Here is a 27,159-nt window from a genome sequence, read left to right as displayed (position 1 = left end):
ATTGCAATAAGATCAAAAACTTAATAGTAAATACCTCCTGTTACAACTCCAGTACTATTGGAAAGGAAATGTCTGAACCTGCTGATATTTCTGATACATTAGGAATATCTTTTAAGATCCTTTCATCTATAGCTATGTATGAACATACTTTCAAAAGCTGGAAGCACAACCAAAGAAATATAAACTAAATTTCAATTCCACCCAGTTATTTCTATAGCTATATTTGTGCCAAGTCTTGCTTGGTAAAGAAACCCTGCATGCAGCAGCATCTGTTGGCACCTGTTACTCCATGGTCAAGAACTTAAGTGAAGTCCCATTCACTGTGTTATTACAATTATATAACAGAATTTTTCAGAGAATAACTTTGCCCTGATAGTTGGCATCACTCACTTGTTTTGACTTTTCTAAACTAGGTAAGAGTCACTACAAGTTACTGTCCTCTTGCTCATACTATCTATAAATAAGCTAGGGAAACTGTGGAAAAGGAAGCTCACCACTTGTTAATTAGAAAACAGTATTGTTTTTGAAAAGCTTTATCAACATTAGACCTCAATTGTTTTGACTTTCCTAAACTAGGTAAGAGTTACTACAAGTTACTGTTCTCTTGCTCATACTATTTATAAATAAGCTAGGGAAACTGTGGAAAAGGAAGCTCACCACTTGTTAGAAATCAGTATTGTTTTTGAAAAGCTTTATCAACATTAGACCTCGTGGCTAAAGCTGAGAAAAATATCCAAAATGCTTTTCTTCAGATATCCATCTAGTTATTGTGTCTTGATGTTGGAAAATAGTAGTAGTAGTAGTGGCATGTGATGCAAGAAAGCAAGTGTATGAGCTTAATCAGCCAAAAAAAAAAAAAAAAAAAAAAAAATCACACCATTCCCTCGAAATGCCTGTCCAGTTCCTCCTTAAATTTATTCAACCTATCAACTTCCACAACGACAGATGGAAGGTTGTTCCAGCAATTAACCACCCACTGACTAAAGGCAAATTTCCGCACATCTATTCTACATCTGTCTTTTCTTTTCTTAATTTGAATTTATGGCCCCTTAGGTTCGTAATCTGAACAAGTGGAAGGATCCCATCAGAATTCAGCGTGCTCAACCCATTCAAGGCCTTATACACCTCAATCAGATCACCTCGCAGGTGCCTAGTCTCCAGCCACTGCAATTTGCAGAACTTAAGCCTCTCCTGGTAAGAGGATCCCTTCATTCCCCTCACCAATCTTGTTGCCGTTCTCTGTACAAGCTCATGTAAATCTACATCCTTCCTAAAATGAGGCCTCCAGACCTGTATGCAGTACTCAAGGCGTGGCCTGACCATTGCCTTATACAGAGGGACAATCACCTCCTTCTCCCTGCTAGCAAAATTCCTATATATCATTGACAAAACCCCATGACCTGCCCTGGCAGCCTGTCTGCATTGCTCAGAAAACTTCATATCTGACTGCACAATTACTCCCAGGTCTTTTTCATTTTCTACCACCTTAAGTGTAGTACCACACAGTTGGTACGTTTCTCTGGGGTTACTTCTACCCATATGCAGTACTTTGCATTTGCCCATCCACTTCTTAGCCTATCTGCCCAAATTATCTAGATCCTGTTGCAGTAGCACACTGCCACCTGCCAACCTTTGTATTATCTGAAAACTTCGACATTAAGCCTGATATACCTTCATCAATATCATTGATAAATATACAAAACAACAGTGGACCTAACACCGAACCCTGTGGGACTCCACTAATAACATTTTTCCAAGAAGAGCAGCACCCATTGATTACCACCCTCTGTCTTCTCCCACTTAACCATCCTTTTATCCATTGTAGCCACTTACCCTTAATACCATTCTGCTCCAATTTGTACAATAGTCTTCCATTCAAAACAGTGTCAAAAGCTTTCCTGAAATCCAAATATATGATATCAAAATTATTTTTTGCATCCAGTTCCTTTGTAACCACATCATAATATCCTATCAAATTTGTCAGAGAAGACTTTCCCAAACCCATCCTCTGTCTGAATTATTACTGCAGTCTTGTCTAGATGATCCTGCAATGCATCTTTAACCAGTGACTCCATTATTTTACCCGGAACAGAAGTTAAACTAACTGGTCTGTAATTACTCGTGTCACCCTTCTATCCCCCTTTGTGAATTGGGGATACATTTGCACATCTCCAGTCCGTGGGAACCTCCCTTGAGTCCAAGGATGCTCTCATAATTATGGCTAAGGGTTTGCTTAGTTGCTTTGCCGCCTCCTTTAATATAACTGGATAGATCCCATCCACTCCAGGTGCTTTTCTTATGTTTAACTTCAACAATTTCTCCTCCACTTTGCTTTCAGTTATTACAAATTTCAAATAAAAAGTGTTTGATACTATGTGGCATTATGTGAGATTCGTCATGCTTGCCATAGATTGGGCCTACAAGCCCACCTCCCAAAATTCATTCACAACTTCTTTGGCTAACAAAACCTTTCATTTTCACATCATGTTTTCCCAAACATATATATGGAAAGGAGGAGTTTCTCAAGGCTCTGGTCCTCCATTTTGCCACTTGTCATTCATTTGGAGAGGACCAGATTCAGACGCCTTCACTGATTGGAGGAATTTCCAATGGTCTCTTCAGTAAAGGCTGTAGTTAGCTGATTTCAGTTGGAGGGAGTTGGATTTTCTCCCGTGAGTTATTCCCCATTTTTCAGTCTGCACAACATCCAAATTGGCCTGCGAACACACAGTTATACAGTACACAATGGAGCAATATGGTCTAGATTGCTGATGCTTCTAAAAACCAAAAACAACATTGAGGCTCTGTTCATGCATGCTCTTTCTAGTAAAAATTAATTTTCTCATTTAATGCATAATTCAAAATATGCATCTAACAGAAAGGCAGCTTCAGAGTACCATAAATAAATTTGACCATTGGATCTAAATCAGCTACCAACTGTAAACTGAAAATAGCTGAAATTCATATATGTCAAAAATAATTATTGCCAGGCCCTGACTTATTATTAAATTCAGCATCAAATTTCTAGTTCTCTTAACTGATAACAAGTTTAACTTTCTGGAATATATAAAATCCAGTCATACTGGCTGCCTAAAGAAACTAAATCTGCTTATAATAATATCTGCTTTATGTTAGGAGTATAGATTAGATCATTACGTGTTTCTATGTTCATACTATAGCTCTAATCAAACCAAAATTAGATTGTGGTGCTCCCATTTATGTTTCATCCAGCATATTGAAATGGCTTGATTCTGTACATCAAATGCTAGTAGTGAACACTGGTTTTAAGTCTTTACACAGAAGCTTATGCACTCTTTTTATGTTTTTACAGACAAACATTACTCCTTATTTATGCTGCAAATATAAGAACCTCCCAAATCATTCGATGTGGCAATGTGACCACTTTGTTCAAAGATGAGCGGAAAAATTTCTATCAAAAGAAAGAATTTGTAAATAAACAAATTGGTATTTGTTTTTTTGTATGCAGGCGTGTCTGGTATTTTCGCTGTAAGGCAATTTTGCCATAAAAGATAAAATAACTGGTTGACAGTTTGGTTTCATTTCTCCATTGACAAATCAACTGCCTTCAGCAGATTTAATGTATTTAAGCTAGTTGACAGTTTGGTTTCTCCACTGACGAAGTTCTTGCAGTACCCCCATTTTTATATTATATAAATCTTAGCCCTCATAATGGTCTATACAGTGACGAGTAGACGTGGTGGTATTAAAATAGTGGATAACAACGATTATGTATATCGACTTGATACAAAATACGGCGCCTCCGTAGCCAGGTGGGAAGGAGCAGCAGTGCGTAGCACACGCTTCTTGATTAGACCGGGGGTTCAAGCTCGTCACCACCAAATACGGAGGATGCAGAAAGGTCAGGGTATGACCAGCGCATATTCCGGAGCAATATGGCCTTAGTTGCTAATGCTCCTAAAAACCAAATAAAAAATAAAACTTTATACAAAATACGGTGATAAAACTTACTAGAAGTGTTAAATAAGAGAGTTTAAAGCCAAATTGCATTCTATACTAGAAAATGATAACATATCATTTTCTAGTATAGTATGGAGTATACTATACTAGAAATATACATCCTTCCCACCTGTCAAAACTAAAAGTTTACCAAGCTATGGCAAATATAAAAGAGGCAGCTACTAATTCACAAGTCTTCGAGAGCATTAATTATCGATTATTTAGCTAATTTAGATAATTTAAAGAAATTTATTGAGTTTCTACAGGGTATAAAATCTGATTACTAATGTTCCATTAATGTTTGTATTTTTAAAAAAATATTCCACTGCAGGGGGGTGGGGAGAATAGATAAATTGCTATTCTAGAGCAGTGGTTCCCATTTGGTGATTTGCAGACCCTATGGGTTTGCAGCGATGATCCATGGGTTTTGCACCAAAAATTCTATGATATGGTCTTCAATTTTTATAAAAACATTTTTTACAAAAATAAATTAGTTGAAAATGTACACATTGTTTACACAGATGACAGATTAGATGGCAGATTAGATCCAGATGACAAAGTCAGTGTTATTAAATACAGTAATGACATAATTCATGTCAGTGGTCAATTTTGAATGCGTATCTCAAAATTTATATAAATTTATATACAGATGGCACTGTGTGCAGAAACTCTACTTATATAACCCTGCAAAATTTTATAATGCTTAGTTTATTGATAATATAGGTTTTTCCTATGATTTTAAATGACATATGTCAGTAGTAAAATGTTTGGTAAGAAATCAGACAAGTCAGTGAATTCAGTGAAATAGAAAATAAATAAATATGTATATATATTTTTTATATTTATATTTATTTTTTATATTTATTATATAAATACAGTGGATTCCAGTTATTTGGGCCACCGGTTAATCGGGGCAGCCATTTATTTGGGGCAAATCTTAAAAAACAGAACCCAATCGAGAAAATAGCCAGGGTTTACTTCGCTTAATTGGGACAATATGCCATTTAACCGGGGCAGGAGACCGCAGCACTACAGATTACCCTACGATTGTTTCTGACCGCAACACGTGTTTCAGTCGAATTTCTGGAAGTCACAACCATAAAAACAATAAAACAATTAGCAGTCGCCTGTTTATTGGGCTTTTCTGTTAGTGCAATCTATCATAAACGGATAGTAAACTCGACCTTATTGAATTTGCGATAATACTGACAGCTGGAATTTTGTGGGTTATTATGGTGAAATGTGTTTACACTTCGGAATCTTCAATCATATAAAAAAATTAATTTTCAGAATCTGCTCTTCATTTCTGTTTTTAAAGCTTTAACTTGTTACTCCATTCTGATTGTGCATATCGTGTTACTTGCAATTTGTGTGTGTCATGTTCTTTGTTATTGATTGCTTATCTTTTTACTGTGTTAAATTTTAACTCCCACCAACAAAAGTCAGTGAACAGAAATGTCAACTAGTTAGTATTTACATATTACAGTACGTATTAATTATTCCGATTATCACATATCATTTAATTTTTTAATTAGTAAGGTAATAAAGGGTAAATTTGTGCTTAATATATCTTTACTTTTATAGCCTGTGGGTAATATTCCTCCTATTTTTGCTAATTAGAATCGCTGTTTAATAGAATTAAAATTCAATTCACAAACGTGATCACAGTGACCGGCGCCTACTACACATCGTATAGTGAACGGTACTTTACTATGGTGAGTCCATCGTAATGTGATTTGATTGTACAGTGAACCAATTGTAAAGCGGGGGTCCATTGTATTTTTAAATATTTACGTGCAACTTCGGATAATTGCGGCAGCTGCTTAATCGGGTCAAAATGCACTAGTCCCGATGTGTCCCAAATAACTGGAATCGACTGTATTTATATAATTAATATAAATATTTATATTTTAAAAAAAATTAGAAATATAAATATTTTAAAATTATAACAGCCATAATGGATCATTGGTTGAAGACTGGAAACATAAGGAGAAACGATGTTGAGAAACATGTTATCAGAAGAAACAAAATCTCTTCAAATTCAACTCAAGGCGACCAAGAAATTAGTAAAATGCATTCAACTGATCAAAATTCTCAAATAGCATAGAAATGTTTAAGATATTGGTATAAAGATGAACATTAAAAAGAGGAAATATAATGAAGATTACATTTAATTTGGTTTTTCATTTCTTGGAGATAATGAGTATGCATGCCAACAATGTGTCATTTGTGGAGAAGTGTTCACAAATAGCAGCTTGAAACTTTCTCTTTTGTCTTGATATTTACAATGAAAACATGAAAACTGTGTTGATGAGCCTATTGATTTTTTAAATGCAAATTGCAAGAATTAAAAACATATATTGATTCATATATTTCTCTCAATAATACAAAAAGCAATTGAAGCTTCATATTTAGTAAGTTACCAAATTGCAAAGGCTTGGGAAGCTCATGCTATTGCAGAAGAATTGATTTTACCAGGTGCAAAAGCAATTGTGAAATGTATATTTGGAGAAGGTCCATTGGAGGTGATACCCTTTACCAGTAGTAGTAGTGCCTCACCGAATACGTGATATGTCTGATGATGTTGAATCAGTTATTGTAGAAAGAGTTAGAAAAAGTGCAATTTATGCTTTGCAGTCAGATGAGACCACTGACATTTATGATCTAGCAGTTTTAATTGTATTTATATGAGTGGAAGAAAATATGCTATTTCTTTAACGGAACATTCAGCTGGTGAAGATGTTTTTAATCTAATTAATTCGTATTTTGAAGAAAAACAAATAAATTGGGCCTTTTGTTGTGGGATTTGCACAGATGGAGCAAAACTGATGACAGAAAAAAATTTGTAGGCTTAGTTACTCGCATAAAAAATATTAATGCAAATATATTATGGACATACCCCAGCATACATAGGTAAACTTTAGCATAGAGACAAATGCCACAAATGAAAATTGTGTTACATGATGCTGTCAAATAGTTAATTTTATAAAATCGAGACCAACTAATGCCTGACTATTTACTGCTTTATGTAAAGAAATGGGCAGTGAGCATGTTACACTTTTAACACAGACACTGATGTTAGGTGGCTTTCCTACAAAATAAATTACAGGTAGTTCTCGACTTTACGAGTTAATTCGTTCCTAGCACACACTCGTAAAGCAGGAATTTATTTCCCATAGACATAAGGTTAAAAATAGGAGTTACGTTCTCAACAATGAAATTAGTTAGCTAATTAGTTTGTTTAAACAATGATTGATTTATCCAAAGAAATGAAAACATAGCCTGTAAAATCAAGCAAATTATAATAATAGAGAAATTATTTACAACTTACTAATGTTAAAGAATGTTTATTCTTCATCATTATCGACTAAATGCACACTTGTCGATCACTCATTATTGGCTTGGCACTCGTTGGTTTGTTGTACAAGGAGTCGCCGTCTTCTTCAGAAATGCTTCAAGGCGTTTGTTTCCAAGATAATCTTCTGTTTTCTTTATAAATTTTACGATTGCATGCCTAAGCATTTTTTAACGGCACACACAAATTGCAACTAACACAATTCACATGGAGTAACAAGTTTACGAAGCTTAAAAAAAGGAACAAAGAGAAGATTTCAGTAAAGGGATTCACATTTCACCATAATAACATAAAAAACCAACACAATTCCAGCTAATCAGTATTTTTGCAAATGCAAGAAGATCGAGTTTACTGCCCATTTATAATTGCTTGCAGTAACAGAAAAGCCCAATAAAATGGAAAGTGCAAATTTGTTTTTATTGTTTTATGGTCGTGAAATGTGCTTTAGAAAATATCACAAAGGCATTTAAAATTGATTCTTATAACGGAAACATATGATAACGATGAAAGTGTAGTGCATTTTAATGATTTGAATTGGTAACTAATACAATTTACAAACCACACTCATGACCTTTTATATGGCCTTAGGGTCACGCTCGTGACCTTAAAAATGACATTTTAGGGAGATAAATAGCTTTGTTATACAGCGAAAATTTCAACTTCCAAGATCTTGAAATGAATTACCAAAAAACAATATGTTATTGGGTTCACATTACGTTATTTTAATGATACGATTGTGTCTCTGAAACTGATTAATATCATAAAGCAGGATACACTGTGTTTTATAGTTATGCCCGGGATTTGGAATGTGGTATTTATGGATGTTTAACATTCATTTTTTGCAATTAATGTTCATATTTTCAATTTTGTTGATACTTTGAAAAAAAAAAACTCTTAAACCTGAGAACTCTTAAAGTGAGAACTGCCTGTATTCATTTATTTTAGTTGAGCAGTGGCACGTTATCCTATAGACAAAAAATACATCTGCCTAGGGGGCCCCAAAATCAGTTTCGACAACTCATTGCTATTTCTTACTAATATTTTTAAACGATTTTTATCAGAAACGAAACTTTCTACCTGCCAAGGTCAATGAACTTTACTTGAAGATTAATTCGAAAATTTTTTTTTTTTTCAAAAATGATTCTACTGATTTTGATGAAATTTTATATTTAGTTCTTATGTCAATTTGTTTGTTTTGTCATCACAATAAAATGAAATTGAAAATGTTCTTTATTAGTTTTTTCTTCAGGTGGGCCCCCCAAATTCCATTTTGCCTTGGGTCACATCAAGGTATAATGTGACACTGTAGTTGAGACAAGAGTCCTTTTCATTTTACTAGGTGTACAACAGATAACACATGGCTAGCTACAAACATTAGCATATTTAGCAGATATCTTTTCAAAAATAAACAAACTTAATCTACCATACCAGATTCAAATACAACACTTTTCAATGTTGAAGACAAGGTTGAATGTATGATAAAGAAATTAAAATTTTGGAACAACACAATTGGGTGCCTCCGTAGCCAGGTGGGAAGGAGCAACAGTGCGTAGCACACGCTTCTTGATTAGACCGGGATTCAAGCCCGTCGCCACCAAATACGGAGGATGCGGAAAGGTCAGGGAATGACCACCGCATATTCCTGGAGCAATATGGTCTTAGTTGCTAATGCTCCTAAAAACCAAACAACAAACAAACAAACAAACAACACAATTGAGACAAGTACCAAGTGCTTTAGCTCGTTATATAATTGTTTGACAGAAAATTAACCAAATTTGAACCAAATTGTCAGTTCTGTTTATAATCATCTCAAATTTTTAGAGTGACTTTTAGAGAATATTTTACCCAAATTTCTAAAAAATTAAATTGGATTTGTAATCCATTCAATGAATACTCGTTGTTGACTGATGACTTAACTATGGATGAAAAAGGAAACCTTACTGATATTTCAACCAATTTTGGACTGCAAACATTATTCAAGATTAAAAACCTTATCAATTTTTGGCTTGGATTAAAAAATGATTATTCATCACATAGCAACAAAGCTTGTAAAATCCTCTTCCCATTTTCCACCACTACATTTATGTGCGAGAGAGCATTTTCAACTTATACCTCCTTAAAATCTAAATACTGCAACAAGTTTGTTGTGGTATTTAGATTTTTTCTTCTGTTGAACTAAATATTGCTGCACTTTGTTCAATTAAACAAGCCCAGGCATGTCATTAAGTTTATTATTTATTTGTTTTTTAATTATTAATATTATGTTATGCATTATTAACAATTATTGTAACTTATTTCTTTATATATTGTAGATTACAATTTATATGTAATGTTAGAAATTTATGAAATAAATGTTTTTTTCCATAATATATTTATTTTTAATTCTTAAAAAAAAGACCCAATGTTACATATTGGTTATTATTATTTTATTATTATATATATTAATGTTCTAAATTTTAGCAATGAAACGAAGCAATTTTTCAGAAAGAAACAGTAGTTATTTTCAGCACTTATTAATATAATTCTAAAATTACTTTAGAGAATATTAGTTTGCCTAGGGTGTTTGCAATATAAAGTTTGTGTTCAAAAGAGTTCACAAAACAAAAAAGGTTGGGAACTGCAGTTAGCATTAGCATTAGTAGAGGCATACGATACAAGAAAGCAAGCTTGTGCAGCATCACCCAAAAAAAAAAAAAAAAAAAAAAACCACCCATTTCACCCCTCCATTCATTTCAAGTGCCTGTCCAACTCAGCCTTAAATTTATATAGGCTATCAATTTCCACAACAAAAGACTTCCATCTTTTGTTGTGGAACTTGATAGCCTAGAAGTTCTAGAGTATTGTAACATCACCGATTAAAGACTGCATACATATAGAATACATGTAATTAAAATGTTTTGTATGGCTATTCATGTACATGCACTTCCATATTTTGGAAACTGCTCCAGTTCTGTATATAATCAGTATCTAATTAGCATTAGTTGAAGCACATGATGCAAGAAAGCAAGATTATACAGCATCAGCCAAAAAAAAAAAAAAAAATTCCCATTTCACCCATCCGGTCACTCCAAATGTTTGTCTAGTTCAGCCTTAAATTTTTTTAAACTATCAACTTCCAATACAACAGATGGAAGTCTGTTCCAGCAATCAACTACCCGCTGGCTAAAGGCGAACTTCCGCGTATCTATTCTACAACTGTCTTTCCTCAGTTTGAATCTATGCCCCCTCAGGTTCTTAATCTGAGCAAGTGGAAGTATCCCATCAGCATTGAGCATGCTCAAACCATTCAAGACCTTATACACCTTGATCAGATCACCTCGCAGGTGCCTAGTCTCCAGATGCTGCAACTTGCAGAACTGAAGCCTTTCTTCATAAGCACACCCCTTTGTTCTTCTCACCAATCTTTTTGTCCTTTGTACTTGTTCTAGCAACTCTACATCCTTCCTATAATGAGGCCTCCAGACCTGTATACAGTACTCAAAGTGTGGCCTTAGCATTGCCTTATACAAAGGGATAATCACCTCCTTGTCTCTGCTAGAAAAATTCCTATATATCATTGACAAAACTCCATGACCTCCTCTGGCAGCCCATCTGCACTAGTCAGAGAACTTCATATTTGACTGCACAATTACCCCCAGGTAATTGCCTAGGGGTAATTACCTGGGGCCTAACTTTTCTAGATCCTGTAATAGTAGCATACTGTCTTTTCTGTCATTAACAACCCTGCTAATCTTTGTATCATCTGAAAACTTGGACGTTCAGCCTGATATACCTTCATCAGTATCATTGATAAATACACAAAACAACAAAGGGGCCAGCACTGAACCCTGAGGGACTCCACTAATAACATTAGTCCATGAGGGGCAGTGTCCAGTTATTACCACTCTCTGCCATCTCCCACTCAACCATCCCATTTTAGTAAGGGCAAGTTACATTGCAGTAACTTGCCCTTAATGCCATACCGCTTCAATTTGTACAGCAGTCTTCCATATGCAACAGTATCAAAAGCTTTCCTGAAATTCAAGTATATGATATCAAAATTATTTTTTGCATCCAGTACCTTTGTACTGGATGCAAAAACACATTGAAGTATCCAATCAAATTGGTCAGACAAGACTTCCCCTTAACAAACCCATGTTGTCTGAACTATTACTGCTGTCTTGTCTAGGTGATCCTGTATCACCTCTTTAGCCAGTGACTCCATTACTTTCCCCAGAACAGAAGTTAAACTAACAGGTCTATAATTATTTGTGCACCCTTTGAACCCCCTTTGTGAATTGGGGATACATTTGCATATCTCCAGTCCATGGGGACCTCCCCTGACTCTAAGGTTGCTCTCCTAATTATGGCTAATTATGGCTTTGCTTCCTTCCCTTGTTTTTTTTTTTTTTTTTAATGCAAACCCCAAACACGAGAGGTATTAGTCCTTGTTTCCTCCTTCATTATAACTGGATAGATTCCATCTGCCCCAGGTGCCTTTTTCATGTTTAACTTCAATTATTTCTCCTCCACTTTGCTCTCAGTTATTACAAAATCACTTAGCTCCCTGTTAGAGTTTGATAAACTTCTGCCATTTCTCTCCTTGAATAACTCCTCATGTGTGAATGTAAATGCAAAATACTCATTCAGTTTGTCGGCTACTTGGGCAGGACAGGATCATCAATAGTTGAACCATCTATGTTAAGTGGACCAATCTGATTCATCCCCTTCTTTCTAGAGTTTACATAAGTAAAGAACTCTTTGCTGTTTTTCTTTGTGTCCTTTGCCAAAGATTTCCCGTAATCTGCCTTCGCCTGCCTAACCTCCTTTGTGACTTGATTACAGTCTAGCTTATATCTGCCGCAAGCTTCTGTGTCACTTGATAATTTATATGCATTTTTCTTTTCTGTCACAAGCTCATTAATTCATCCGACATCCATTTAGGCCTGAACCTTGAACAGTATTTCTTGGTATGAAAAGGCTAGTAACCTCCAAGATTAAGTCCCTGAAGGCTTTCCATTTAGAATTCACCATTGGTAACATCATCAGTTGATCACACTGTCCTTTTCCCACTTTATATGGGGTCGGCATTCAATGTTCCCAATTCACACTTTACATCCTCTTCTTCTCCTCTAGTTGGATTAACTTCTTAACCAGAACACAACTATTGGCATAGTTTTTACGACCAAATGCCCTTCCTGACATCAACCCTCACCATTTATCTGAGCTTGGGATTTAAGCTGCTGATCTACTAAACCTGCTGCAGCCATATAAATGGAATAGCTCTTATTCAGTGATAAAGCTTCCTCATGATGTCACAATTTAATAATTTTACGCAATTTATGCCGAATTTCTAGTCACCACTGAACAAGCAGGTACATTCTATACAGTGTGATCAGTTGATCACACTGTACAGAATTTAAAAACTTTCTGAGACCACTGTAGTCACCTTTATGAAAACAAAAACCCTTTCCTTTACCCTTGATGGTAGTTACATCTTTAAATAAATCCCAAATCAGTACACTGTGATCACTGTCACCTAGTGGTTCCTTTATCTGCAAATTCTTAATGCATGAATAATCACTGCCGATAATCAGATCAAGGGTATTACTCCCTCTGGTTGCCCCTTTAAACATGTTGCTGTAGAAAACAATCCTCCAATAAATCCACAAAAATCTTTCTATTGTGCAAGTGACCAACCCACAAGCTACAGTCATTATCTGAAAGTTAAAATCCCCCATTACAAGATATTCTGATTTACTGGCCCATTCTATTTCTCTGCACAACTGTTCATTGTACACATCAGAGTCATTAGACCTATAACATACTCCTACTCTCATTTTCCCTTTCCCAGTGTTTTTGTTTCACCAAACAGATGCAACATTGCACTCTCCACTCGTATCAACTAGATGCACTTCTTTAGATTTTGTGTTTCTTAAATAGCATAATCCTCCTCCCTTCCTACCCTGTCTGTCCTTTCTATTCACATTATGCTACCCAAATTCCAATTCTGCACTGCTTATATCTGTGTGACACCACGTTGCTGATATCAGAACAATATCTGCCTTTGGTGTCTTGATCAGCACTTCAAATTCGTTAATTTTATTTACTATACTTCTAGCATTATTGGACATGCAAGTATACATGCACTTGTTCTTACTCTTAGTTTCCTTAACACTCACGTGCATGTATTTACTTGTTTCATGATGACTTCCAGCAGCTCTTGAAGTCCCCAGCATCTTGCTCTCTAGGCTTCTGCTCATTACAATAGGGCGCCTCCATAGCCAGGTGGGAAGGAGCAGCAGTGCGTAGCACACGCTTCTTGATTAGACCGGGGTTCGAGCCCCTCACCACCAAATACAGAGGATGCGGAAATGTCAGGGAATGACCACCGCATATCCCGGAGCAATATGGCCTTAGTTGCTAATGCTCCTAAAAACCAAATAACAAATAACAATCATTACAATAGGAGTGCAAGAATTACTTTAGTCTCTGCCTGTGGCTACCGTTAATCTTTTAATCTGTGAATCACCCCAATCTAGCAGTTTTCCCACCCACATTTGCTTGATAGCATCAGCAAATACAGCAATACCTCGCTTAGCATGGCTTCACATAGCACAGGTTTCACTATAACACGGTTTTCAATTAAGTTTTAGTCAAAAATTTACGGTACATATTAAATCTCATTCAGTAGCCTAGACAAGTACATATATGCTGCAATGCCAACTCTATTGTCTCACATGCACATATGACATAGCTCCCCTCAGGCTGTCACCGGCAACGTGCAGCATTATTCAGTATTCGTAATTCCATCCTGACAAGACAACATGATAGCTTTTCATTTCACAATTTATTTTTTAGCCCTTTAAATACAATCAAAAATATATTTGTATCTTGGCTAGCAATCACTGCCAACAACATGCATTCTGTTTGGCAGCATGTTTTGTCCCATTTGGCAAATTATTTCACTGGTTTTGAATCACGAATTCAGAAAATTGCCGAAGACATTGTGAAAATCGGAAGAGACCTGGGATTTGAAACTTTTTGACACTGACAATGTACGTGGCTGCATTGACTCACGTGCAAATGACTTAGATGATGCAACTCCCCTTGAAATTGATAGAGCAAACTGCATATGAAGAAGAGGAAAACAATTCCGAAGTGGAAAGAATTTTCAACATATGAATTGGAGAAAGTTTTTCGGGGGGGGGGGGGGTTGACTTGGCCTGCATGGCGATTATGAATGGAGATTGAGATGTTGAATCTCGTTATATTTTTGACAACAGAAAAATTAACCAGAACACGATTAACGCAAATAAATTTATGATACGCATATATCAAGATACAGCAAATTTTACAAGATGGGTTTTGATGATACAAAGACTTGTACGCCGAGAAAAAGAAGAGATGACTTTATTATTGAAATACCTAAATAAACAATAAAGCTTTTTTTTTTTTTTTTCATCTCTAATGATGTTTTAATAAAATTTTTGCAATATTTTTAATTTCAAATCCTTTTAATTGGCTATCAACCGCAAATTGTTTATAGATTTATTATAACTTGTTTATAGACTGTTTCTCTGGTACGCATTCAGTTAAAACCCAATTCAAGTTACGAGGGAATATAAATTCAAGTTACGGGGGGAAATGTTTAGATTGGACTGCAGGAAGTTTTATTTTAGCCAGCGAGTTATAAATTACTGGAATAAGTTGCCTTCATGGGTGGTAGAGGCCGAAAGTTAGGGGAAATTCAAAGGTCATCTGGATAGTACTTTCGGGTAAGGGAAGTGCATAGGATGATAGGTTTAATTTCCTTTTTATTTATATTTTATTTTTTTTTTTTTTTTTAGTTATTAATTATTATTATTTAGTTATTTATTTATTTATTTTTTGTTTTTATCATTGTTTTTTTTTTTTCGGATTTTTTTTTTTTGGCTGGTGCAGCACAAGCCATAGGCTTTCTTGCACCATGCGGCCATTACTAATACTAATACTAACCCATTATAATTATACCTCAATCAGCCCGGTTTCACATAACACGGAACAGTTTCGGTACCAATTATAAGTGCTATGCGGGATGTTGCTGTATTCTTGCACCCTTTCTATTTAAGTGTATCCCATCCCTGTAGAAGCAATCTCTCCTGTTAGCAAGCACAGACCACGCTAAAAAAAAATTCTGCCCCATGAGCCTTGCACAATCTCTCCAGGACTGAATTGATCGACAAGGCTCTCATCATATACTTCCTCCTATCATGTCTGGTCAGAATTGCAGACACTCAAATTTAACCCTAACTTGTGACTTTTGTCCAGCATTGACCTGTACTTGTTAAGTAAATCTGCAGATCTCTTACTCTTAAGGTCATTAGTGTCAACACGTACAACAGTATCACCATTTGTGCCCTTAAAAGATGATATCTCCCTTACAATGTCATCAACTTTTCCCTCTGGTAGACATACCCTGGTCCTGTTCCACGTATCCTTTTTGCATAATATATTCCCCGTCTCCCTGACAATAACTAGTTTCTGTGGACCAGCACATTCTGCCTTGGAGATTGCCTCTATATTGCCTGATGCACAGGAGTGAGCTCTGGCGTTGAGTTGGGCAGCTGAGAGCTTGATTGGTCCCTTGTATTAAATTTCTTTGAGAGCATTTATCCTATATCTCAAACTCCCATAGACGCCCATCATAACACTGAGTTGGTGCCTAATTTCTTCACAGTCTCTACACCTAGCACACACAGACATCCTCCTTGGCTAGATCATGTCCTGTTCTAGACAAGTCTGCAAACATTTTACATTTCACGCATTGTTTTAGACTGTGATGCATTGGAGAATCGTCCCCTTTCGGTTCTCCCATGAACCACAGCACTCTGGCTATTCTATGAACGCTTCTTTGTTGCTCTAGTCTGGGTCATGATTTCATTAAATGTAATTTAATTAACAATGAACTTTAATAAGATTAATAAATTTTACTGATTAATTGATAATACTGTACTAATCTAACAGATTTCTAATACAGTGCTACATTTTTCGTTATCTAGTTTTACATTAAACCTTACACTATTGCATATCATATAACAATGGCTGCAAGTTACGAATGTAAAATCTACAGACAACTAAGTATTAACTTCTAAAATCGCTATCTAAATTCAAAAATAAACCACAGAGCTTGGCTAGAACTATAAAGCTACCGATAGAAAATAATTTAATATAACAATTAAGTCAATAAAATAACTAAATATAAATGAAAACTTAGTGTTTGCCGAAGCTGCAAAAATCTGTGTCAACGTGGTAATAACCTTGTACCCATTTATTTAATGATCAGAAAGTGCTTCATAATCAATAGCCCATGAACTGGCCTTGTTTATGACTTCATTTTTGCTTTCCACAACAATAACAACAAAATTGCTAGATTTTAAGACAGTTTCAACAAATCATTGAATGCAGGTCTATGGAACTTTTATTGGAATTTTGTTAGTCTGTGAATCAAGTTTTGGAATCTTCTAAATGAAACTCTGAGAGACATTGTGTATCAGTTTAGCAGCTTGTCAGTTTTAGTATTAGTAGTTGCAAATGATGCCAGAAAGCAGACTTTTACAGCATCAGAAAGAAAAAAAAAATTTTTTTGTTACACATTTAAAATTTTAATCATTGAAGTGTATCTCATTGTAAACCATTCTGACTTTTTGTACTCTTTTCTTTCTCACCATTTTTATTTATTTTATTTTATTTTATATATCAAGGTATGCTAATCGAGCAAAAAACATAAAGAATCGTCCACGGGTAAATGAAGATCCTAAGGATGCACTTTTGAAAGAATTTCAACAAGAAATTGCACGGTGAGTTATACATTGAATTCAGCTGTAACATGTAAACTAATAGCACTAGACTTGCTGAAAATTTGATAGTGTGTAAGGATTAATTATTATAACAACTGCTAGCCAAAAATAAAATGAATTTATCACTTCTCTAATTACAGTGAACATTTTTGTAAACCTATGCTGAATGTTACAGCTAAATAGTTTATAAAATGTAATTTTAATGCATTATTTTTAGTAAATTTATCAACGTGTTTATGGCTTACATTTATCACAGAAAAGAATTTAAGGCTATTTGGGGAAAAAACACAATAATATGCCACAAAACTAATGAGGCAAATTGGTGCTTCGGTTAGGATTTATACCTTTTTATGATTTTATTTTTTTTTTGAATATTAGAATATCTTGGTATTCAGTTAGCATAATTGCACCCTGCAAAGTAGAAAAAATCCTGATCATAGCATCAGTTTGTCTCATAATAGTTCTGAAAATAACCATGTGTGCATATCTTTATAGTAAAGAAAAGACTTCCTTGACTTATTTTATAAGCACACCAGTAATGTATTTTCGTATGTTATCCTGCAAGCAACTAATGTATTGCATGATAAATGTCCTTTGGAATGTATATATTTACCATTGGGTGGTTAAAGTTACTGCTAATATTTAAAATATGTAAAGTTTTTAATCATACCATATGTTCTTTGCTTGATTGTTCATCAAGCTCTCAACTGCCCAACTCAATTCCAGAGCTCACTCTTTTGGACATCAGACAACACAGTGGCACTCTTCAAAGCAGAAGGCACTGGTCCCACAGGAGCTAGTTATTGTAGACGACTCTATTGTCAGGGAGACTGGAAATATATTGTGCAAAAAGGATAGGTGGAATAAGACCAGGGTATGGCTGCCAGGGGCAAAAGTTGATGACATTGTAGAGCGCGTATCATCTTTTAAGAGCACAAAAGGTGATATTGTTGTACATGTTGGCACTGACATCGAGAGTAAGAGATCTGTGGATTACTTGACACGTACAAATCAATGTTGAAAAAAGTCGTGAATTAGGGATAAATTTGAAGGTTCTGCAATTCTGCCCAGACACGATAGGAGGGAGTATATGATGAGAGCTTTATCAATCAATTTGGACCTGGAGAGATTGTGCAAGGCTCACGGGGTAGAATTTTTCTCACTGTGGTCTGTGCTTGTTAACAGGAGACACTGCTTCTACAGGAATAGAATAGAATACACTTAAATAGAAAGGGTGCAGGAATATTTGCTGATGCTATTAGGGCAGTGTTAGGTGGGTCGGAAAACTGCTAGCTTGAGGGGGGGGGATTCACAGACTAATAGATTAGCAGTAGCCACAGGCAGAGGTGAAAATAATTCTTGCATTGCTCCTATTGGAATGAGCAGCATCCTGGAAAACAAGTTGCTGAGGATTTCAAGAACTGATGGAAATTATCATGGAATAAGTAAATATATGGGCTGCATTAGGGCAACTAAGAGTAAGCACAGGTGCATGTATACTTTCATGAACACAGTAAATAAATTTGATGATTTTGAAGTGCTGGTGAAGACATCAAAGGTGGATATTATTGACGGATATCAGAGACGTGGTGTCACAGATGTAAGGAATGCAGAATTTGAATCTAGGGAGTACAGTGTGTACAGAAAGGAAGGTCGGAAGGGAGGAGGGGTTATATTATTAGATAAGAAACATATAAATTATGAGAAATAGAATGGACCAGTAAACCAGAATGTCTTATAATGGGGAATTTTAACTTCCCAGATATTGCTTGAAACTTGTGGGTTGGTCACTTGCACACTAGCCAGGCCAGACTTTTGTGGGTTTATTGGATAAATGTTTTCTACAGCAGCAGCATGCTTGAGAGGCAACCAGAGGGAGTTATACTCTTGATCTGATTATCAGCAGTGATTATTCATGCATTAAGGATCTGCAGATAAAGGAACCACTTGGTTGCAGTGATCACAGTATACTGATGTGGGATTTACTTAAAGATGTTACTACCATCAGGAGTAAAGGGAAGAGTTTTTGATTTGGTAAAGGTGACTACAGTGGTTTCAGACAATTTTTAAATTCTATACAGTGGGATCAACTGATGATGTTACCAACTAAGAAATACTGTTCAAAGTTTAGGACTAAATGGATATCAGATGAACTAATGAGACTTGGGTAAGAGAAGAAAAATGCATGAGATGCATATAAATTATCAGGAGACACAGATACTTATGGTAAATATAAAATAGTCTGTAATAAAGTCACAAAGAAAGTTTGGCAAGCAAAGGCAGCTTATGAGAAATCTTTGGCAAAGGATGTGAAGAAAAACAGCAAGGACTTCTTTACTTATGTAAACTCTAGAAGGAAGGGGATGAATCACATTGGTCCACTTGATATCAATGGTTCGACTATGGATGATCCTGCACATATAGCTGGCAAACAGAATGAGTATTTTGCATGTACATTCACATATGAGGAGTTATTTAGGGAGGGGAATGCCAAACATTTGTCAAACTGTAACAGAGAGCTAAAGGATTTTGTAATAACTGAAAGCAAATTGGAGCAGAAATTGTTGAAGTTAAACATAAGAGAGGCATAGATCCCATCCACCCCAGGTGCCTGGGGTGGATGGGATCTATCCAGTTATATTAAAGGAGGCAGCAAAGGAAGTAAGTAAACCCCTTAGCCATAATTATGAAAGCTTCCTTGGACTCAGGGGAGGTCCCCATCGACTGGAGATGTGCAAATGTGTCCCCAATTTACAAAGGGGAATCAAAGGGTGACACGAGTAATTACAGACCTGTTAGTTTAACTTCTGTTCAGGGGAAAATAATGGAGTCACTGGTTAAAGAATGAATGCAGGATCATCTAGACAAGACTGCAGTTATAGCTGAGACACAGCATGGTTTTGTTAAGGGGAAGTCTCGTCTAACAGATTTGACTGGATACTATGATGTGGTCACAAAGGAACTGGATGCAAAAAAATAATTTTGATATCATATAATTGGATTTCAGTAAAGCTTTTGACACTGTTGCACATGGAAAACTACTGTACAAGTTGGAACAGTATGGCATTAAAGGCAAATTGCTGCTATGGATAAAGGGATGGTTGATTAGGAAAAAACAGAGAATGGTAATCAGTGGACACTGCTCTTCATGGGCTAATGTATTAGTGGTGTTTTTCAGGATTCTGTGTTGGACCCATTATTGTTTTCTGTATTTATCAATGATATTGATGAAGGTATATCAGGGTTAATGTCTAAGTTTGCAGACACTACTACAAGAGGATCTAGAAAAGTTGAGAAGATGGGCTGAAAGGTGGCAACTGAAATTTAACATTGACAAATGGAAAGGACTGCATATATTTAGCAGTAAAATGGAAAGTACTACATATATTTAGCAGTAACCCCAGAGTAACATACCAACTGGGTAGTGTTACACTCAGGTTAGTGGAGAATGAGGCGCCTCCATAGCCAGGTGGGCAGGAGCAGCAGTGCGTAGCACATGTTTCTTGATTAGACCGGGGTTCAAGCCCGTGAGCCACCAAATATGGAGGATGCAGAAAGGTCAGGGAATGACCACTGCATATCCCCGGAGCAATATGGCCTTAGTTGCTAATGCTCCTAAAAACCAAACAGCAAACAACAACAACAACAACAGTGGAAAATGAAAGAGCCCTCGGAGTAATTGTGCAGTCATATATGAAGTTTTCTGAGCAGTGCAAACAGACTGCAAAAGTAGCTCATTGTGTTTTGTCAATGATATACAGGAATTTTGCTAGCAGGGATAAGGGTGTGATTGTCCTCTTGTATAAGGCAATGGTCAGGCCACACCGTGAGTACTGCATACAGCTCTGGAGACCTCACGTTAGGAAGGATGGAGAGCTGCTGGAATGAGTACAGAGAAGGCAACAAGATTGGTGAGTGGAACAAAGGGTTGCTGTTAAATTCTGCAAATTGCAGCATCTAGATGCTAGGAACCTGCAAGGTGATCTAATTGAGGTGTATAAGGCCTTGAATGGTGTGAGCAAGCTTAATGCTGATGGGATTCTTTCTCTTGCTCAGATTACTCACTTGAATGAACATAAATTAAAATTGAGGAAAGACAATTGTAGAATACACATGCAAAAATTTGCCTTTAGCCAGCGGGCAGTTGATAGTTGGAACAAACTACCATCTGTAGTAGTGGAAATAAGTTCAATGCAGAACTAGCAGATACTTGAGTTAATGGTTGGGTTAAATGGAAAGGGATTTTTTTTTTTTTTTTTTTTGGCTGATGCTATATAAGCCTGCTTTCTTACATCACAACTAATAACGTTTGACCATAGAACATCTGTAGAGTTTGACCAGACAAAAACCTTAAAGGGGTTCTTCTCCATGACAATGCATGACCCCACACCACTCTGTGCACGATGGAGGCCATTTTAAAACTGGGGATGCACTGTTCTTCCTTACCTATCTCGTAGCCCGCATCTTGCACCTTCCGACGATAACCTCTTCAGCCCGCTGAAGGATGCACTCCATGGAACCTGTTTTGCGGACGACAACCAGATCAAGCACAGTGTTTGTGAAGCCCTGCAGAGCAAAAGTAAGAACTTTTACAGGATTGGAATACAGCATCTAATTAGAGATTGTAGAAGTGCATTGAAAACAATGGTGACTTTGTGAAAAATTAGGAGGCATTACTTTTGTACTGCTCCTCGTAATAGGAGGTGTGGGCATAAAATAACAAGTGATATCACACAAGTGCTTTATTGAACAAAATTATTAATTACACAACTTAAAAGTAATCACTTCAAAGTAATTTCTCTGAGCAGCTACATAGCACTTCATGCATTCCTGCAGTGCTTGAGAGCATCTCTGTAAATCATTTTTTGTGAACTTTGAGAAACTGCCATTTTTTTTAAAGGTGTCTTTGGCAGGACTGTACTTACACTTCTCTGGGCCTGAGGTGCTAAGCTCTTATGGGGGGGGGGGGCCTTTAAAGATACCAGTGGTCCAGAGTCCAAAAAGAAAAAACTTGTATATATAAATATATATGCAAGTTTGTTTTTTAAAAATAAAAAACAATTATTTTTATTAATCTGTTTAGACACAAATGTTGCAATGCAAAGATCGCTTTAAAAATTTGAGATTACAGAGGCCATGCGAGGCCCCGAGGCCAGCACCTCATGCGCCTGTTTATAAGTTTGGCCTTGGTGTTTGGTTGAGTGCTACATTTGAGTGAATTTTTTAGTTTTGTAAACTGAAAAAAAAAAAAAAAAAAAACAGAGAGTGAGATCAGATGATTACAGAGCATGATCATGGACAGAACTCTGTCCAATGTCTGTGTGCAGGCATGTTGTCTTGATACAGAATTCAACCTTTCTCCCATAATTCCATTCTCCTTTTTTTAGAATTCAGTCTCAATTTTGCTAAGAGTTGAATATAATATCTCTAATTCATTATTTAATGAGGTGGTATGTACTCATGATCACTCCTTTCACATTGAAGAAAAAAAGTATTTGTCTTGATCTTCAGATTTGACATTCATTCTTTCTTTGGTCTTGGAAATTAGATTGCATCAATTGTTCTTTGGTTTCCAGCTAGTATTGGGAGATCCAGTGTCATTGTAGGTGGCCACATTACTCAGAAAGTTTGGATATTCAGTTTTTTCCAAAATGTCATATCAGTACACATTTGTTTTTTGATTTATTTTTGATCTTCACTGAAATTTTCTTGCATTATTTTGATATAGACTTTTCTTGTGTTCAAATCACTTGATAAAATTTGCTTTACTGTTTCCTTCCCAACATATAATGCCTTTGCTGTCATTCTGTTGCTGATTACAGAGAGCATGAAACAACAGTCATTTCACATGTCTCCTGAATTTTCATTTTTACTAATAGCTGACTCGTTCATTATCTTCCACCTCTTTTCATGATTAAAACTTTTTTGTCTTGCAATTTCACAGTACCCACACAAACCTTCATTACAAAAAAAAGCACCATAACTGTATATTATCATTCTGATACAACCACAAAAATGTTCAAGGTTAATTATCATGCCTACAGTTGCTAGAAACAGGACCCATTTTTGGAAATATGTGTACAGGCTCATTATTTAGTGGCCACACCTTATAGGGCAGCAATTTTTTTTTTTTTGTTTTATTATAAAAATAATCTAGGTTTTTAAAACATTATATTAAGCCCCATAACATTTCCTTGTAATATTAAAGTGATAAATTGTTCTGTGTACTAACTGGTTATTACTATTTTATTTATAAATAAAAATGATTATTGATTCTTTTCAGCCTCAAATCTCAGTTGGCTACCAAACTGGGCAAAAGGAAAAAGAAAAAGCTAACAAAAGAATTAATAAATAATAGTATTGAGGGTGAAGACATTGAAGAAGATATTGATTCTCAAGCTGAGGAAGAATTCTTTAAAGAACAAGAATCTCAATTATTAGAAGAACAGAAAGCAGTTTTGAATGATCAAAATCTGATTGCTGAAGTAGGATTTATCTTATATATAAAACCATTTATAGTTTTTTTTTTTTTTTTTTTTTTCAAAAGTATGTGCAAAAAACTTTTGGACATATTTTCAGATCTCAAATAAATATTTAAAAAGTTATATAAACATGTGTCTGATTCTGAAACAAAGCTATAGCTGTTTGAAATTTAAAAAAATAGTTATGAGGTTTTGATTGGTAAAAAATAATAAAATAATGAAAAAGTAAATAAGAATAAGCAGACACATACCTAAAGTAAATAAGCTAAAGTAAATAAGCAGACACATACCTAGTATGAATAAACATTTTACTAGGTAGTCTTGTTATTATTAATTTATTATTTTTACCATTCAGAACTCATGGCCATTTTTTAAATTTAAAGTTCCATAGCTTCAGAACTATTCAGAATCATTTATATATTTATGCTACTATTTTTTTTTTTTTTTTTGACTCTGGAAGAATACATGACAGAATTGCACTCAGTGATCACGAATTATAACCACCTAACTAATACCATGTTGGACCACCATTCACATGGATAACTGCTAGATGTGTGACGATGTCCAAAGGGATCTGCAGCCATGCTTCAGAGGCTTTCCACAATGTCAGCATAGATGACAGTTGCATGTGTCCATATTAGCATTAGCAGAGGCATATGATGCAAGAAAGCAAGCTTCATCATCAGCATCTTCATCATCTTCATCTTCATCATCTGCAGCATCAGCCAAAAAAAAAACACTCCCATTTTACCTCTCCGTTCATTTCAAATACCTGTCCAGCTCAGCCTTAAATTTATTTAGGCTATCAACTTCCACAGCAAAAGATGGAAGTGTGTTCCACCAACCAAATACCCGCTGGCTACAGGCAAACTTCCGCACATCTATCTGCACATATATGCCTCACTCTCATTCCAAAACATTCCACAGGTGTTCGACTGGATTGAGGTCAGGCAAATTTGGAGGCCAATCAAGGTGAGTGATATCTTCACTGTGTTCCTTGAAGCACATGTGCACAATGTGGGCCTAATTACATGGCACATTATTGTATTGAAAGGTCCCATTTCTGTTTGGGATCTTCTAACAGCTGAAAGTTGACCCCAGAAAAATGTTGGTCTGTTTGCACCAGGGGTCCTAATTCTTGCCAACAAAACATGCTCTGGATTAAGCAACTACTGCTGCCTGCCTGGATAGTGGGCACCATGCACAATGGGTCTGTGGACTTGAACCACACACACACACACACACACACACACACACACAAAAAGGCATCCATCAGCATGTTGCTCACCAGGTATTTAGACTCATCTGACCAGCACACTCATTTCCAGTCCTCCAGTGTCCAAATAGCATGTTGTTTACACCACAGCATTCGCCGTCGATGATGATTAGTGGTGAGAAGAAGGTGTCTCTTAGGTGGTGTATTGTGTAACCCCGCATGTCTGGGTGTGCATTGCATTGTCATTTGGGATATTGTTCCTGCATTCCCCATATTGTATTGTAATGTCAGCTGTCACACAGTGGCCTGCTGTTGAACCTCAACATGCTGCACCTTTCATTGACTGTGAACATCATCCACCTTGCGTAATCATTGACAGTTCTTCTGTCAGTGGAAGTGGTTTGACCTGTTCAGTATTATTCTTTGTACATCTTGACCACAGTGGGCTGTGAGCAACTGAGAAGATATGCCATTTCCAATATGGAAGCACCAAATGCACGAGCTCCCACAGTCATGCTTTCTTGAAACTCCATGATATCTTTACTACTTGCCATACCTGCTACTTTATTTCTTTGACTTGTCCAACCAGTTGCAAATTACCACTGCTCTAGCATATGAAGCTGTTTGGCTTTTTATACTGCGAGCTGTGTAGCATAGTCCATCACTGATGGGGTGGTCATAATTCAGTGGTCACTGAGTGCATGTTCATATACATTTGAAACAGCTTATAGTAATAGGAAGATTTTACTTTTTTAAAAATTATTTTATTATTTTTTGCATGTGCATTTTAACATTAAGTAGCATCTTTAAACAAGCTATGTAATGCATGAATACTTTTGAAATTTCAAGGATTTTTCGAGTATATAACTCTTCTACTTAATTTGAATTTCTGTTCCATCATTCCAACAAAATTATGAAAATTTCCTTTCCCAGAGCCAAATAAGATCCCCAATTAAATCTCCTAAGGTACCTAATTATTTTAGCCCTTTTATTGAAAGCCTTTCTTTACATGGGCACTCTCTTGAAAATCTTGCCACACATGCATATTTCTTCGAACATGTCCAAATGCAGTTTGACAATTGCTGTGTACAGTGGGATTATAACTTCTCTATCTCTTGTAGGCAAATACCCTCACACTGTATCCTTTTGTTGATGTCACTTAAGAAAAATCAGAAATGCATTCTTGGCAAATGCTGAGGCTCTCTTAATGTGGTGTAACTGACATTTTGGGATTATTGTTATTTATTTTTTCTGGATATTTATCAGGTATTTGTGTGCAGACAAATGCAAGGTACTGCACATGGGTCATAGTAACCCCAGAGTAATGTATCAACTGTATGGTACTACACTCAAAGTAGTGAAGATTGAAAGATCTGGGGGGGGGGGGTAATTGTGCAGTTAGGCATGAAATTCTCTGAGCAGTGAGACATGCTGCCCGGATAGTTCATGAGGTTTTGTCAGTGATATACAGAAACTTTGCTAGCAGGGATAAGGAGGTGTTATCCCTTAGTATAAGGCCATGGTTAGGCTGTGTCCTGTACTGTATACAGGTCTGGAGGCCTCACTTTAGGAAGGATGTCGATCTGCTGGAATGAGTGCAGAGAAGGGCAACCAGATTGTGGAAGGGAACAAAATGGTGCTCTTACCTAGAAAGGCTTCAGTTCTGCAAATTGCGGTGTCTCGAAACCAGGCACCTGTGGGGAGGTCGAAATTTCTAATGGATTGAGTAAACTGAATGTTAATGGTATTCTTCCACTTGCTGAGAGGGCATAAGGGCTTCCACATGAGGGGGCATAAATTCAAGTTGAAGAAGGATGGTTGCAGGATAGATGTGTGATATTTGTCTTCAGCGGGTGATTGATTGTTGGAACAGGCTTCAATCTGTTGTGGAAATGGATGGGTTGAATAAATTCATTGGAGAACTAGACAAATTCTTGGAGGGAATGGATGGGTGAACTGTTTTTTTTTTTTTTTTTGGCTGATGCTTTCTGCCATCATTGGCCATTACTACTACTATTTTTGTGTATTCTAATTTATAACATCCACCAGTATGTCCACCCATTTGTAGCCAACTGTATAGCAATGGAAGGACAACTTTGCATGGTACAATTTTATGAATGAAATTATATTATGAACATCTGTTTTAAATGGATTTGCATTAAAATTTGAAAATTTTATAAATCTATTTTTTCACATAGATATATTTTAAAGACTTGCTACATATCTGAAAGTTCACAGATGTTTATCATTGTTAGTCTTTGGAAAAATTCCCCTTATGGCATATAAAATCATTTTATTGGTATTAATTTT

The 27,159-nt window shown here is 36.0% G+C and overlaps 1 protein-coding gene across 5 annotated transcripts in view; it reads left to right on the top strand.

Annotated features, from left to right (window-relative positions):
• The window catches only part of LOC150086120 (kinesin-like protein KIF3B), a 297,164-nt gene that overhangs the window by 171,967 nt on the left and 98,038 nt on the right, over positions 1-27,159 (top strand). For all 5 annotated transcript variants that reach the window (XR_016546957.1, XM_090373729.1, XM_090373728.1 and 2 more), the window contains 2 exons: positions 17,056-17,151; positions 23,435-23,636. Coding sequence is in view for 4 of the 5 variants with exons in the window: in XM_090373729.1 (XP_090229855.1) it covers positions 17,056-17,151; positions 23,435-23,636 (298 nt within the window). In the remaining variant the exon portion in view is untranslated. The remainder of the gene's footprint in view (positions 1-17,055; positions 17,152-23,434; positions 23,637-27,159) is intronic.

This window comes from Mastigoproctus giganteus, chromosome 5 (genome assembly GCF_048544385.1).
Source record: "Mastigoproctus giganteus isolate SK-2022 chromosome 5, ASM4854438v1, whole genome shotgun sequence".
Classification (NCBI taxonomy): Eukaryota; Metazoa; Arthropoda; class Arachnida; order Uropygi; family Thelyphonidae; genus Mastigoproctus; species Mastigoproctus giganteus.
This window is presented reverse-complemented; position numbering and strand designations above follow the sequence as displayed.